The sequence below is a fragment of the Somniosus microcephalus genome, chromosome 3 (genome assembly GCF_052327205.1).
Source record: "Somniosus microcephalus isolate GS21.2 chromosome 3, FLI_Smic_1.0, whole genome shotgun sequence".
NCBI lineage: Eukaryota > Metazoa > Chordata > Chondrichthyes > Squaliformes > Somniosidae > Somniosus > Somniosus microcephalus.
The window spans coordinates 375,317,110-375,331,501 of NC_140989.1; the positions used below are offsets into that span (position 1 = coordinate 375,317,110).

Below are 14,392 nucleotides of genomic sequence, written 5' to 3' on the forward strand. Positions count from 1 at the left end.
TCTGAAGATTCTCCGCGACTAAAAGCTGGAGCGAGTCTCCCAGAAGCTGAGTGTAGAATAATGAGGGAATGGCTCCGAGCCCCGGAGATTGTGTGATGGGTGAATGGGAACTCACTGACCCAGACTGAATATAGATTGAACACGAAGGAAGCGTTCAGTCAGAATAATTCATCAAATCATGAAGAGTTTTGATCGAGTAAATAAGGAGAAACTGTTTCCAGTGGCAGGAGGGTCGGTAACCAGAGGACACAGAGTGAAGGGAATTGGCAAAAGAACCAGAGGGGAGATGAGGAGAATGTTTTTACAGCGAGTTGTTGTGATCTGGAATGCGCTGCCTGAAAGGGAGGTGGAAGCAGATTCAATAGGAACTTTCAAAAGGGAATTGGAGAAATACTGGAAGGGAAGAGATGAGCAGGGCTGTGGGGAAAGAGCAGGGAGTGGGACTAATTGGAGAGCTCTTTCAAAGAGCTGGCACAGGCACGATGGGCCAAATGGCCTCCTCCTGTGCTGTCTGATTCTCTGAATCCTGATGAGACTGGAGGTCGGCAGTGTTGAGAGTAAAGGGACAGATTCTGCTCGCTCCGTGCTGCTCGATTGGCTGAACACTGAGCAGGAAATCGCTGCCTCATCACCAGCCAGCCAGCAGGACTCTGAAAGCTCGCTAACGAGCCCATCACCAGGGGCAGGGGGAGCTGTCACAGTGCTGGTCTGTGCACACTGTCACTGAGCCATTCAGGGAAGCTTTCACACCCCACACAGGGGCAGCTGACGGTGCCGAGTGGGCCGGGGAAGGGATCCCGATCTATCACTGGAAAACCTCCCCAGTTACCGAGCGCCCACATCAGCGACTCGGAGCAGAAGTGGTGAGGAGCTCTCACCCTCCGGGAATCTCCGATAGAGAGAGCCACTCCAGATGTTGGCTCTGTGAGTGTCCTCCAGATGTTGGCCCTGTGAGTGCCCTCCAGATGCTGGACTGGCACGGCGCCCCCAGGGTGTGAAATGTGGGGTCAGCGACTCTGGCCAGAAGGGGTGAGGAGCTCTCACCACCCGCGAATGTCCAGGTTGGAGATGGCGTAGAAGTATTTGGAGAGGTTGTGCTGGTCAACACTGGTGGCCCCAGTGGCCAGCCGGAGCAGCCTGACCCGCAGGTCGGTCAGGGTGAAGAAGTCCCTCAGGTCCTTGGTGGTGTCCAGCTGGCCGTACAGCGAGGCCATGTCGCGGAGACGGGGCCCCCCGAACAGGGCGAAACGCTCCTGGATCTCGAAGCGAACCATCTTGTCCATCTTCCACACGTAGCCCCTGGAGTACTCCTCTGTGCAGATGATGTCCAGCACCGAGGCCGGGCTCAGATCCCGGGCCGTTCTCGGCTCCATCCCAAAGGAGGTGAGGCAGTCGGCCGCGTAGAACTGGTAGGGCTGCCACGTCCGGCCGTTGTCCAGAGTTTTCTCCAGGACCATCTGCTCTGGCCGGCCCGACTCGAAGGTGATGACGATGTCCTCGGTCAGCTCGATGCTCTTGGCCCAGGACAGAGTGATGTTGATCAGGAGGGGCTCGGGGAAACTCCTCCAGGAGACACTTTGCCAAAAGGTGTTGGGAATCCGCCCCTCGTCATCCAGCATCAGCTCGGGTGGGTGTGCGAGCTCGGGCGTGTGAGCGTCACACTCATTGTTGCACATGTACGGGTTCTCCTGGAAACGGAGACGGGAACAACATGGGTTAGATAGAGAGTAAAGCTCCCTCTACACTGTCCCATCAAACACTCCCAGGGCAGGTACAGCACGGGTTAGATACAGAGTAAAGCTCCCTCTACACTGTCCCATCAAACACTCCCAGGGCAGGTACAGCACGGGTTAGTTACAGAGTAAAGCTCCCTCTACACTGTCCCATCAAACTCTCCCAGGGCAGGTACAGAATGGGTTAGATACAGAGTAAAGCTCCCTCTACACTGTCCCATCAAACACTCCCAGGGCAGGTACAGCACGGGTTAGATACAGAGTAAAGCTCCCTCTACACTGTCCCATCAAACACTCCCAGGGCAGGTACAGTACGGGTTAGATACAGAGTAAAGCTCCCTCTACACGCTCTTGGAATCTAGGAATATCCACACACTCTACTTTTCTCAGGGATGTCTTAATAAAACTGTACTCGCTCCATCGCACTGCACTGTGTGCTGGACAGTTGGACAGCTGAGTAATTATATCGCTGTAGTGTCGAAGAATGATGTTAGCTGTCTAACTAAAGATAGCTTCACGGCACTGAAATATTTAGAGACCTAAATTATTAAACTCTACAGGATTTGGAAACAACTGCAAGAATCTCACCTCATCCTGCCTGGGAATGATTCCCCTACACTGGGAGTGATTCCCTGTCACTGGGAGCGATTCCCCATCACTGGGAGCGATTCCCCGTCACTGGGAGAGATTCCCCGTCACTGGGAGTGACTCTCTCTCACTGGGAGTGATTCTCTCTCACTGGGAATGATTTACCAATAGTTTTATATCTGTGTCCTCTGGATACCGGCCCTCCTGCCACTGGAAACAGTTTTTCTTTATTTACTCGATCAAACCCCTCATTCGGCTCCAGACCTCATTGCAGCCTTGGTCCAAACATGGACATAAGAACTGAATTCCAGAGGTGAGGTGAGAGTGACTGCCCTTGACATCAAGGCAGCATTTGACCGAGTGTGGCATCAAGGAGCCCTAGTATAATTGAAGTCAATGGGAATCGGGGGGGAAAGCTCTCCACTGGCTGGAGTCATACCTAGCACAAAGAATGTGGTTGTTGGAGGTCAATCACCTCAACCCCAGGACATCGCTGCAGGAGTTCCTCAGGGCAGTGTCCGAGGTCCAACCCCAGGACATCGCTGCAGGAGTTCCTCAGGGCAGTGTCCGAGGTCCAACCCCAGGACATCGCTGCAGGAGTTCCTCAGGGCAGTGTCCGAGGTCCAACCCCAGGACATCGCTGTAGGAGTTCCTCAGGGCAGTGTCCGAGGTCCAACCCCAGGACATCGCTGCAGGAGTTCCTCAGGGCAGTGTCCGAGGTCCAACCCCAGGACATCGCTGCAGGAGTTCCTCAGGGCAGTGTCCGAGGTCCAACCCCAGGACATCGCTGTAGGAGTTCCTCAGGGCAGTGTCCGAGGTCCAACCCCAGGACATCGCTGCAGGAGTTCCTCAGGGCAGTGTCCGAGGTCCAACCATCTTCAGCTGCTTCATCTGTGACCTTCCCTCCATCATAAGGTCAGAAGTGGGGATGTTCACTGATGATTGCACAGTGTTCAGTGCCATTCGCAACTCCTCAGATAATGAAGCAGTCCGTGCCCGCATGCAGCAAGACCTGGACGACATTCAGACTTGGGCTGATAAGTGGCAGGTAACATTCGCTCATGATTTTGATCATCTCTATTAAATCTCCCCTTAACCTTCTCTGCTCTAAGGAGAACAATCTCAGCCTCTCCAGTCTCTCCACGTAACTGAAGTCCCTCATCCCTGGTTCCAGAAACGAGCCCCAGCCTGTTCAGCCTTTCCCGATAGTTACAACCTCTCAGTTCTGGAATCATCCTCGTGAATATTTTTTAGGAAAATAAAATGGACTGTAAAGAGACAAGGGAGCTGACATTTGAAAGGATTTCTGACATGACGACATTTTGGACCTTTTATTTTGATTTTCCAAAGTTCATGTTCAGTGTGTAAGAAGCTCCGACCTCTGACCTCTAGAGACCATAGAATGGTTACAGCACAGAAGAAGGCCATTCGGCCCGTCGAGCCCGTGCCGGCTCTCTGCGAGATCACCTCAGTTAGTCCCGCTCCCCCGCCCTTTCCCCGTAGCCCTGCAAATTATATTCTTTCAGGTATTTACCCAATTCCCTTTTGAAAATGTTTCCTTGGGAAATTGAGTCTCACTTCAGCTGTCTGTTTGAGTTAAAGACAGAGCGAGAAAGGACGAGAGTTTTGTGGACGGAATGATTGAGGGGAACTTGTCTTTTTATAGTCTGTTGTTGAAACAATCCCTTATTTGCGCTCAGGCCATAACCCTGGGCTCTGTGTGTCAGACCCTGGCCCAGCCTGGGGCCTAATGATGCTTCACCTCAGGCTGGTTTGTGAGGGAGCAGTCGGAGGTCACAGGGCTCCCTCGGGGTCACTTCAGGTCATTGACCTTCCGCGGTGAAGCAGCGACAGAGACAGCGGCAGCTCCACATGTTGTGATCGGGAATGCGCTGCCTGACAGGGCGGTGGAAGCAGATTCAATAGGAACTTTCAACAGGGAATCGGAGAAATACTCCATCAAAACCCGTCATGATTCTCAACACCTCTATTAAATCTCCTCTTAACCTTCTCTGCTTTCAGGAGAACAACCCCAGCTTCTCCAGTCTCTCCACGTAACTGAAGTCCATCCCTGGGACCATAAAAGAGCCCCAGGCTGTTCAGCCTCTCCTGATAGTTGGAACCTCTCAGATCTTGAACCATGGTTGTGAATCTTGTGTCAGGCGCTGGCCCAGCCTGGGGGCCTGATGATGCTTCACCTCAGGGAGCAGTCGGAGGTGGTGGGTTTGGGAGGTGCTGCCGAAGAAGCCTTGGCGAGTTGCTGCAGTGCATCCTGTGGGTTGGACACACTGCGACTCTACCTGACATCGCAACACAGAATCAGCCCAACATCCTTTCCCAAATGATCAGACAGCTCGCCTGTTAGACCGGAATCTCCAGAAAGTGGCTGTTGCAACAATCAATAAAACTAATGGGTGATAAAGATGGAGATTGTGGCAATATACAGAGATAATAGAGATTAATGAATCGACAATTGTCACAGCATCGACTAAAGGCATTGACTAAAGTCACATATTGGAACAGGTTATTTTTAATTCTCTATGTAGATCGAATGGAGTGACCATTAGTAACAGAATACTAAAGCTGTGTAAAGTATGAATGAATCATTGAACGGTACAGATGTTAAGTGCTCCTGAATCGCCGTGTCCCCGGTACATCATTAACAGCACCGTGCCCCAGCACTACAACTGACGGTTCTATGAAAGGACGCTGTGTAAACGGTGAGGAATCTCCAGGACAATCGCTGCTGGGAGTTCAGTGTGAACCCACAGCGGGAGTGAAGTGAGAGACGGAGAGAGTGTCTCACTCCACCATTCGCTCCAGCTCTCTCTGATTCTCAATCCCTAACCGCCACATATTTCTCTACAAGATTTCTGGTTTACTGTTCCACCGCCCCAATCCATGCCTGTGTCCCCTCCAGACTCGACTATTCCAACCTCTCCTGGCCGGCCTCTCACCTTTCACCCTCCCGAAACCTCAACTCATCCAAAACTCTGCTGCCCCGTGTCCCAACTCACACCAAGTCCCGTTCACCCCTCACCCCCTGTGCTCACTGCCCCGTGTCCTAACTCACACCCAGTCCCGTTCACCCATCACCCCCTGTGCTCACTGCCCCGTGTCCTAACTCACACCAAGTCCCGTTCACCCATCACCCCCTGTGCTCACTGCCCCGTGTCCTAACTCACACCCAGTCCCGTTCACCCCTCACCCCGTGCTCACTGCCCCGTGTCCTAACTCACACCAAGTCCCATTCACCCATCACCCCCTGTGCTCACTGCCCCGTGTCCTAATTCACAACCAGTCCCGTTCACCCATCACCCCGTGCTCACTGCCCCGTGTCCTAACTCACACCCAGTCACGTTCAGCCATCACCCCTGTGCTCACTGCCCCGTGTCCTAACTCACACCCAGTCCCGTTCACCCATCACCCCCTGTGCTCACTGCCCTGTGTCCTAACTCACACCCAGTCCCGTTTGTATTGATTTCCTTGTGGGTTCAATGATGAGACATTTCTTGAAAGAGAATAACTTTTAATCTAAGGTTTGTTCAAGAATTCATGCAGCTTTTCAGGAGACACCATGCTTCAGCTCCAGCTAAAGTGAAACTAAAAAGCTCAGCCTGCTTGTCGGTCACATGACCTCTGCTGGTCAGGCACAAGCAATCAATACCTGCAATCATGCTATTAAGGCATCATAATCGAACAGGCAAATAACATTACTATTTGCTGATATCATTACATCTCCCTTTCTTAAAACAAAAGTATTTTACTTTTAACTAACAACATGTTTTCTTTGTATTCATCTGCATTTTAACTGTAACACTTAATGAACTTACATTATCATTATCATGATCAAGGTTTTTTAACCTTGCTTTGTGTGTTCACATGAAATATGTCAATACACTAGAACTTGAAGAAAGAATAAGATAACATTACTTCCTTCTATAACAATAGTCCTTAAATTTGCTCAATGAGTCTCTCAGGAGGCTTCACGTGTCTTGAGGATTTTCTGATTGATTGTCCTTGAATCTGAGTTGTTGCCTCAGATGATGTGTTCTCAACTGTGTGATCAGGTTGTTCAACCGTATCAGTCTCTTGACCTGCTGTGGCTGGTTCCATGAGAAGATCTCGACGATTTCTTCTCAGAACAGCACCCTCATCTGTCTGAATGGTGTATGATCTTGGTTGAACTTCACTCAGGACAGTTCCCTTCTGAGTCCATGTGTTTGTTTTGTCTTTGAACCTTACTTGGTCACCAGTGTGGAGTTCAGGTAGGTTTTGTGTTCCTCTGTCATAATAGTACTTTTGCTTTTCTTTCTGTTGTTCTTTGAACTTCCTCACTTTCTCCCCCTCTTTTGTTTTCAGGAGGTTCTCCAGGATGGGTAGGTTTGACCTTAGCCGACGTCCCATCAGGAGTTGGGCTGGTGACATACCACACTCGAGCGGCGTTGTGCGGTATACTAGCATGCTTTGGTAGAATTCAGTTCCACTGTCTTTTGCCTTGTACATCAGTCTTTTCACTGTCTGGACCGATTTTTCCACTAGTCCATTGGACTGTGGATAGTGAGGACTTGACGTTGTGTGGACAAAGTCCCACTCTTTGGCAAAGTGTCGGAAATTTGCATTGTTAAACTGGGGTCCCTTGTCTGTGAAGACCTCGCTTGCCACGCCATGTCTGGAGAATATGGCTTTCATACTTATCACAGATTCTGCAGTGGTGGTGTACAGTCTACAAACCTCTGGATACAGGGAGTAATAGTCTGTGATGACAAGATAGTCCTTCCCTTGACATACGAATAGGTCAGCGCCTACCTTCTGGTAAGGTCTATCTGGTGCTGGGTGTGGCTTTAGTGGTTCTACCGGATTGCTTGCTCGATATTTCAGGCATATTGTGCAGTTTGACACCTCATTTGTCACATCTTGGTTGATTCGTGGCCAGTACATCACCTCTCGTGCTCTTTTCTTACACTTTGATTCCCAGATGTCCTCCATGGATCTTTTTTAGCATCTCTTTTCTCAGACTCTTTGGGATAACTATTTTACTTCCTTTGTAGATGATGTCTTCGACCACTGATAGTTCCGCCCTGCAGTTCCAGTACTCTGCCATATCAGGTGAGCAGTCTTGCTTCATGTTGGGCCATCCATCCAAGATGCTTTTCCTCAGTCGTCTCATTGTTTCATCTTTGTTTGTCTCAGTCTTTATGAGCTCCATTTTTGCATCTGCTATGGGCAGTGCACTTGTGATCATGTCCACGTAGGCGTTCACTTTTTCATCCATTGTGGTGTTTGCGGGCTCACTTGGGTCTACAGCTCTGGACAACGTGTCTGCTGTATACATCAGCTTACCCGGTGTGTACGCAACATTCAGTGTATAGCGTTGCAGCCTGATCATCATCCTTTGTATTCTAAGCGGACAGCTATTTAGTGGCTTTTGGAACAATGCAATCAAGGGCTTATGGTCAGTCTCTACACTGATTGCTTGTCCTGCCACAAACTGGTGAAATCTTTCACAGGCGTATGTGATGCTGAGCAGCTCCTTTTCTATTTGAGCATATCGCGTCTCCGCGTCGGTCATTGAGCGCGATGCATATGCAATAGGTTGCCAGTAGTCATATTGTTGCAGAAGAACGGCACCGAGCCCACTCTGTGATGCATCTGATGATATCTTGATGGGTCTCGCTGGGTCATAAAACCTCAGAACTGGTTCCTCTGTGAGCAGTTTCTTTAGATCGCTCCATGACTTCTCATGCTCATGATTCCATTCCCATTCTATGTTCTTTTCAGTTAGTCTTCTCAGTGGCACCATCTTTTCTGAGAGGTTGGATATGAATTTACCCATGTAGTTGATCATTCCATTAAACCTCTGCACGTCCTTTTTGCATTGTGGCCTTGGCATATTCTCAATGGCGGACACCTTTCTGGGATCTGGTCTGATGCCCTCACTGCTAAGGATATCTCCCACGAATGTCAGTTCTGTCACCCCGAGCTGGCATTTCTCTCTATTCAGCTTCAGGTTTGTTTTCCTTGTTGCTTCCAGCACTTTTTTCAGTCTCTCGTCATGCTCAGTTCTCGTGGTTCCCCATACTATGATTTCATCCATTGATGTATCAACTCCCTCCAGGTGCTCATAGATCATATGGATAGTCTTGTGATATACTTCAGGAGCTGAGGCAATGCCAAATGGTAACCTTAGGAATCTGTATCTGCCAAATGGAGTGTTGAACGTGCACAGTCTTGAACTTGCTTCGTCCAGCTTCATCTGCCAAAATCCGGAGGATGCATCTAACTTGCTGAAATATTTTGCATTTGCAAACTGTGCCATGATTTCCTCACATGTAGGAAGCTTGAAGTGCTCTCTCTTTATTGCTCTGTTTAGATCTCTTGGATCCAGGCAAATTCTGAGCTTTCCATTCTTTTTGTCCACCACGACGAGGGAACTCACCCACTCAGTTGGCTCATCTATCTTCTGAATCACGTTCAGGCTTTCCATCCTGTCCAACTCTGCCTTCAGTTGCTTTTGAAGAGCAAACGGAACTTTTCTGCATGGATGTATGACCGGTGTCATACTTTTATCTACTCTGATCGTGTGTTCTCCTGGAATGCAGCCTAGACCCTTAAATAGGTCTTTGTACTCTTTCATGAGTTCATCATAGACTGTCTCTCCTTCGCTTTCCACAACGAGGACTCTCTTTACCAGGTTCAGTCTCTCACAGGCTTTTAAACCTAGTATGGCTTGCACATCCTTTGGCACCACGATTAATGCTAGCGTGTGCTCTCTGTCCTTGTGTGTTACTTTGACAATGCATCTTCCTTTCACTGGTATATCAGTACCTGAGTATCCGGTCACTTTCACTTGTATTCCATGTAACTTTGGTCTGGGTCTAATTCTCGTAAAATCGGTCTCTGATATCACATTAACTTGTGCTCCAGTATCCAATTTAAATGGAATGTGTATGTCGTTCACTTTTAGTGTCAACATCCAGTCTCTTTCTTCTTTTTTGTTTTCAGACACCACATCTACATAGAATTCCTCTATCTCGCTTTCATCTACTGTATGGACCTTGCTTTGTTGCGCTTGGTTCTTACAGCAACGGGCATAATGGTTGTTTTTGTTGCATCTATTGCATGTTTTACCATATGCTGGACACTTTCTTGGTGGATGCTGTGTACTGCATCGACTACATGACTTTCGATTGTCCCTTTCATTTTCGTTTGCTGGCCACGTCTCTTTTTTCACATTGGCGCTCTCTTTGTTAAACGGTTTGTATCCGTTCTTTCTCACTGCATCCACGTTGCAGCTACTGTCACTGAACAGCTCCTTTGCTTGCAACTTCACAGTCTCTGTAGCCCTACACAGTGCTATGGCTTTTCCCAGGTCTAGATCTTGCTCTCTTAGCAGTCTTTCCCTTAGACCATTATCTGGAATACCACACACCAGTCTGTCTTTTATCAGCGAGTCTGTGAGGCCCCCAAATTCACACGATTTGCTTCGGTTTCTCAGTTCAGTCACATACTGATCAATAGTCTCGCCGATTTTCTGTACACGTGAAAAATTTGTGCCTCTCAAAGGTCACGTTGCGTTTAGGTATGCAGTAGGCCTCAAACTGTTCCATTATTTTATCTAGCTTCATTTTGTCTCCATCAACGGCAAATATGAAATTATTATATACCTCCAGCGCTGCATCACCCACTACATGTAAAAACACGGACGATTTCTGTTTATCACTTTTATCGTCAGCTCCGGTTGCCGCTAAATACAACTCTAAACGTTGTTTGAACCTTCTCCAATTTTCAGCCACATTACCTAACAACTGAAGCGTCGCCGGTGGGAGTAAACCTTCCATTTTTCACTTCGTTAGCTATTCTCTAATGGTAAGCAACGATGTTCTCTTCTGGCTCGCTAATATGTGGAGAGCTGATTTCACTTACTTGCCACAATTCCTTTCACTGTCCCATCGAGTTGCTAACTTCCGATTTTTTCTCTTTCAATCCTTCTGACTTCTGACACCATGTATTGATTTCCTTGTGGGTTCAATGATGAGACATTTCTTGAAAGAGAATAACTTTTAATCTAAGGTTTGTTCAAGAATTCATACAGCTTTTCAGGAGACACCATGCTTCAGCTCCAGCTAAAGTGAAACTAAAAAGCTCAGCCTGCTTGTTGGTCACATGACCTCTGCTGGTCAGGCACAAGCAATCAATACCTGCAATCATGCTATTAAGGCATCATAATCGAACAGGCAAATAACATTACTATTTGCTGATATCATTACACCGTTCACCCCTCATCCCTGTGCTCACTGCCCCGTGTTCTAACTCACACCCAGTCCCGTTCACCCCTCACCCCTGTGCTCTGTCCCGTGTCCCAACTCACACCAAGTCCCGTTCACCCCTCACCCCTATGCTCACTGCCCCGTGTCCTAACTCACACCCAGTCCAGTTCACCCCTCACCCCTGTGCTCACTGCTCCGTGTCCTAACTCACAACCAGTCCCGTTCACCCATCACCCCCTGTGCTCACTGCCCCGTGTCCTAACTTACACCCAGTCCCGTTCACCCCTCACCCCCTGTGCTCACTGCCCCGTGTCCTAACTCACACCCAGTCCCGTTCAGCCATCATCCCCTGTGCTCACTGCCCCGTGTCCTAACTCACACCAAGTCCCATTCACCCATCACCCCGTGCTCACTGCCCCGTGTCCTAACTCACACCCAGTCCCGTTCACCCATCACCCCCTGTGCTCACTGCCCCGTGTCCTAAATCACACCAAGTCCTGTTCACCCATCACCCCCTGTGCTCACTGCCCCATGTCCAAACTCACACCCAGTCCTGTTCAGCCATCACCCCCTGTGCTCACTGCCCCGTGTCCTAACTCACACCCAGTCCCGTTCACCCATCACCCCCCGTGCTCACTGCCCGTGTCCTAACTCACACCCAGTCTCGTTCACCCATCACCCCCTGTGCTCACTGCCCCGTGTCCTAACTCGCACCGAGTCCCGTTCACACATCACCCCCTGTGCTCACTGCCCTGTGTCCTAACTCACACCAAGTCCCGTTAACCCATCACCCCTGTGCTCGCTGCCCCGTGCCCTAACTCACACCAAGTCCCGTTCACCCATCACCCCTGTGCTCACTGCTCGTGTCCTAACACACACCCAGTCCCGTTCACCCATCACCCCCTGTGCTCACTGCCCCGTGTCCTAACGCACACCAAGTCCCATTTACGCCTCACCCCTGTGCTCACTGCCCCGTGTCCTAACTCACACCAAGTCCCGTTCACCCCTCACCCCTGTGCTCACTGCCCCGTGTCCTAACTCACACCAAGTCCCGTTCACCCCTCACCCCTGTGCTCACTGTCCCGTGTCCTAACTCACACCAAGTCCCGTTCACCCCTCACCCCTGTGCTCACTGCCCCGTGTCCTAACTCACACCGAGTCCCGTTCACCATCACCCCCTGTGCTCACTGCCCCGTGTCCTAACTCACACCAAGTCCCGTTCACCCCTCACCCCTGTGCTCACTGCCCCGTGTCCTAACTCACACCAAGTCCCGTTCACCCCTCACCCCTGTGCTCACTGCCCCGTGTCCTAACTCACACCAAGTCCCGTTCACCCATCACCCCGGTGCTCACTGACCTACATTGGCTGCCAGTCCAGCAACGCCTCGATTACAAATTCTATTCCTTGTTTTCAGTTCTGTAACTTTTATCATAAATTTTGGGTGATGGTTTGTATATATCATTAATACCGCTCGGAAAGTGAATAAGAAGGATAAATGAGAGGTTTTTCGATCTTCTTTGCCTTATTTTAATGTCCTTCTGCAGTCAGACTATTGGCAATGAATCGTTCCCTCAGACACCAAAACCAGGGAACCGAACTCCATTCAACCTTCACTCATCAACTTATAGAAAGTCCATCTCCCCACGGCCTGCAGTGGGTCAGGGAGAAGGTCCATCTCCCCACGGCCCGCAGTGGGTCAGGGAGAAGGTCCATCTCCCCACGGCCCGCAGTGGGTCAGGGAGAAGGTCCATCTCCCCACGGCCCACAGTGGGTCAGTGAGAATGTCCATCTCCCCACGGCCCGCAGTGGGTCAGTGTGAAGGTCCATCTCCCCATGGCCCGCAGTGGGTCAGGGAGAAGGTCCATCTCCCCACGGCCCGCAGTGGGTCAGGGAGAAGGTCCATCTCCCCACGGCCCGCAGTGGGTCAGGGAGAAGGTCCATCTCCCCACAGCCCGCAGTGGGTCAGTGAGAAGGTCCATCTCCCCACGGCCAGCAGTGGGTCAGGGAGACGGTCCATCTCCCCACGGCACGCAGTGGGTCAGGGAGAAGGCCCACCACCACGGCCCGCAGTGGGTCAGGGAGAAGGTCCATCTCCCCACGGCCGGCAGTGGGTCAGGGAGAAGGTCCATCTCCCCACGGCCCGCAGTGGGTCAAGGAGAAGGTCCATCTTCCCACGGCCCGCAGTGGGTCAGGGAGAAGGTCCATTTCCCCACGGCCCGCAGTGGGTCAGGGAGAAGGTCCATCTCCCCACAGCCCGCAGTGGGTCAGGGAGAAGGTCCATCTCCCCACGGCCCGCAGTGGATCAGGGAGAAGGTCCATCTCCCCACGGCCCGCAGTGGGTCAGCGAGAAGGTCCATCTCCCCACGGCCCGCAGTGGGTCAGGGAGAAGGTCCATCTCCCCACGGCCTGCAGTGGGTCAGGGAGAAGGTCACTCTCCCCGAGGCCCACAGTGGGTCAGGGAGAAGATCCATCTCCCCACGGCCCGCAGTGGGTCAGTGAGAAGGTCCATCTCCCCGTGGCCCGCAGTGGGTCAGGGAGAAGGTCCATCTCCCCACGGCCCGCAGTGGGTCAGTGAGAAGGTCCATCTCCCCACGGCCCGCAGTGGGTCAGGGAGAAGGTCCATCTCCCCACGGCCCGCAGTTGGTCAGGGAGAAGGTCCATCTCCCCAGGCCCGCAGTGGGTCAGGGAGAAGGTCCATCTCCCCACGGCCCGCAGTGGGTCAGGGAGAAGGTCCATCTCCCCACGGCCCGCAGTGGGTCAGGGAGAAGGTCCATCTCCCCACGGCCCGCAGTGGGTCAGTGAGAAGGTCCATCTCCCCACGGCCAGCAGTGGGTCAGGGAGACGGTCCATATCCCCACGGCACGCAGTGGGTCAGGGAGAAGGCCCACCACCACGGCCCGCAGTGGGTCAGGGAGAAGGTCCATCTCCCCATGGCCGGCAGTGGGTCAGGGAGAAGGTCCATCTCCCCACGGCCCGCAGTGGGTCAAGGAGAAGGTCCATCTTCCCACGGCCCGCAGTGGGTCAGGGAGAAGGTCCATCTCCCCACGGCCCACAGTGGGTCAGGGAGAAGGTCCATCTCCCCACAGCCCGCAGTGGGTCAGGGAGAAGGTCCATCTCCCCACGGCCCACAGTGGATCAGGGAGAAGGTCCATCTCCCCACGGCCCGCAGTGGGTCAGCGAGAAGTTCCATCTCCCCACGGCCCGCAGTGGGTCAGGGAGAAGGTCCATCTCCCCACGGCCTGCAGTGGGTCAGGGAGAAGATCACTCTCCCCGAGGCCCACAGTGGGTCAGGGAGAAGATCCATCTCCCCACGGCCCGCAGTGGGTCAGTGAGAAGGTCCATCTCCCCGTGGCCCGCAGTGGGTCAGGGAGAAGGTCCATCTCCCCACGGCCCGCAGTGGGTCAGTGAGAAGGTCCATCTCCCCACGGCCCGCAGTGGGTCAGGGAGAAGGTCCATCTCCCCACGGCCCGCAGTTGGTCAGGGAGAAGGTCCATCTCCCCACGGCCCGCAGTGGGTCAGGGAGAAGGTCCATCTCCCCACGGCCCGCAGTGGGTCAGGGAGAAGGTCCATCTCCCCACGGCCCGCAGTGGGTCAGGGAGAAGGTCCATCTCCCCACGGCCCGCAGTGGGTCAGGGCGAAGGTCCATCTCCCCACGGCCCACAGTGGGTCAGGGAGAAGATCCATCTCCCCACGGCCCGCAGTGGGTCAGGGAGAAGGTCCATCTCCCCACGGCCCACAGTGGGTCAGGGAGAAGGTCCATCTCCCCACGGCCCGCAGTGGGTCAGGGAGAAGGTCCATCT

General features: G+C 52.2%; 1 protein-coding gene across 1 annotated transcript in view; it reads right to left on the reverse strand.

Annotated features, from left to right (window-relative positions):
- Window positions 1-327: 327 nt before the first annotated feature.
- Window positions 328-14,392, reverse strand: part of LOC147122452 (netrin-G1-like) — a 39,777-nt gene continuing 25,712 nt past the window's right edge. The window contains exon 2 of the mRNA XM_085983613.1: window positions 328-1,688. Within this exon, the coding sequence (XP_085839739.1) occupies window positions 1,041-1,688 (648 nt within the window). The 3' untranslated portion in view covers window positions 328-1,040. The remainder of the gene's footprint in view (window positions 1,689-14,392) is intronic.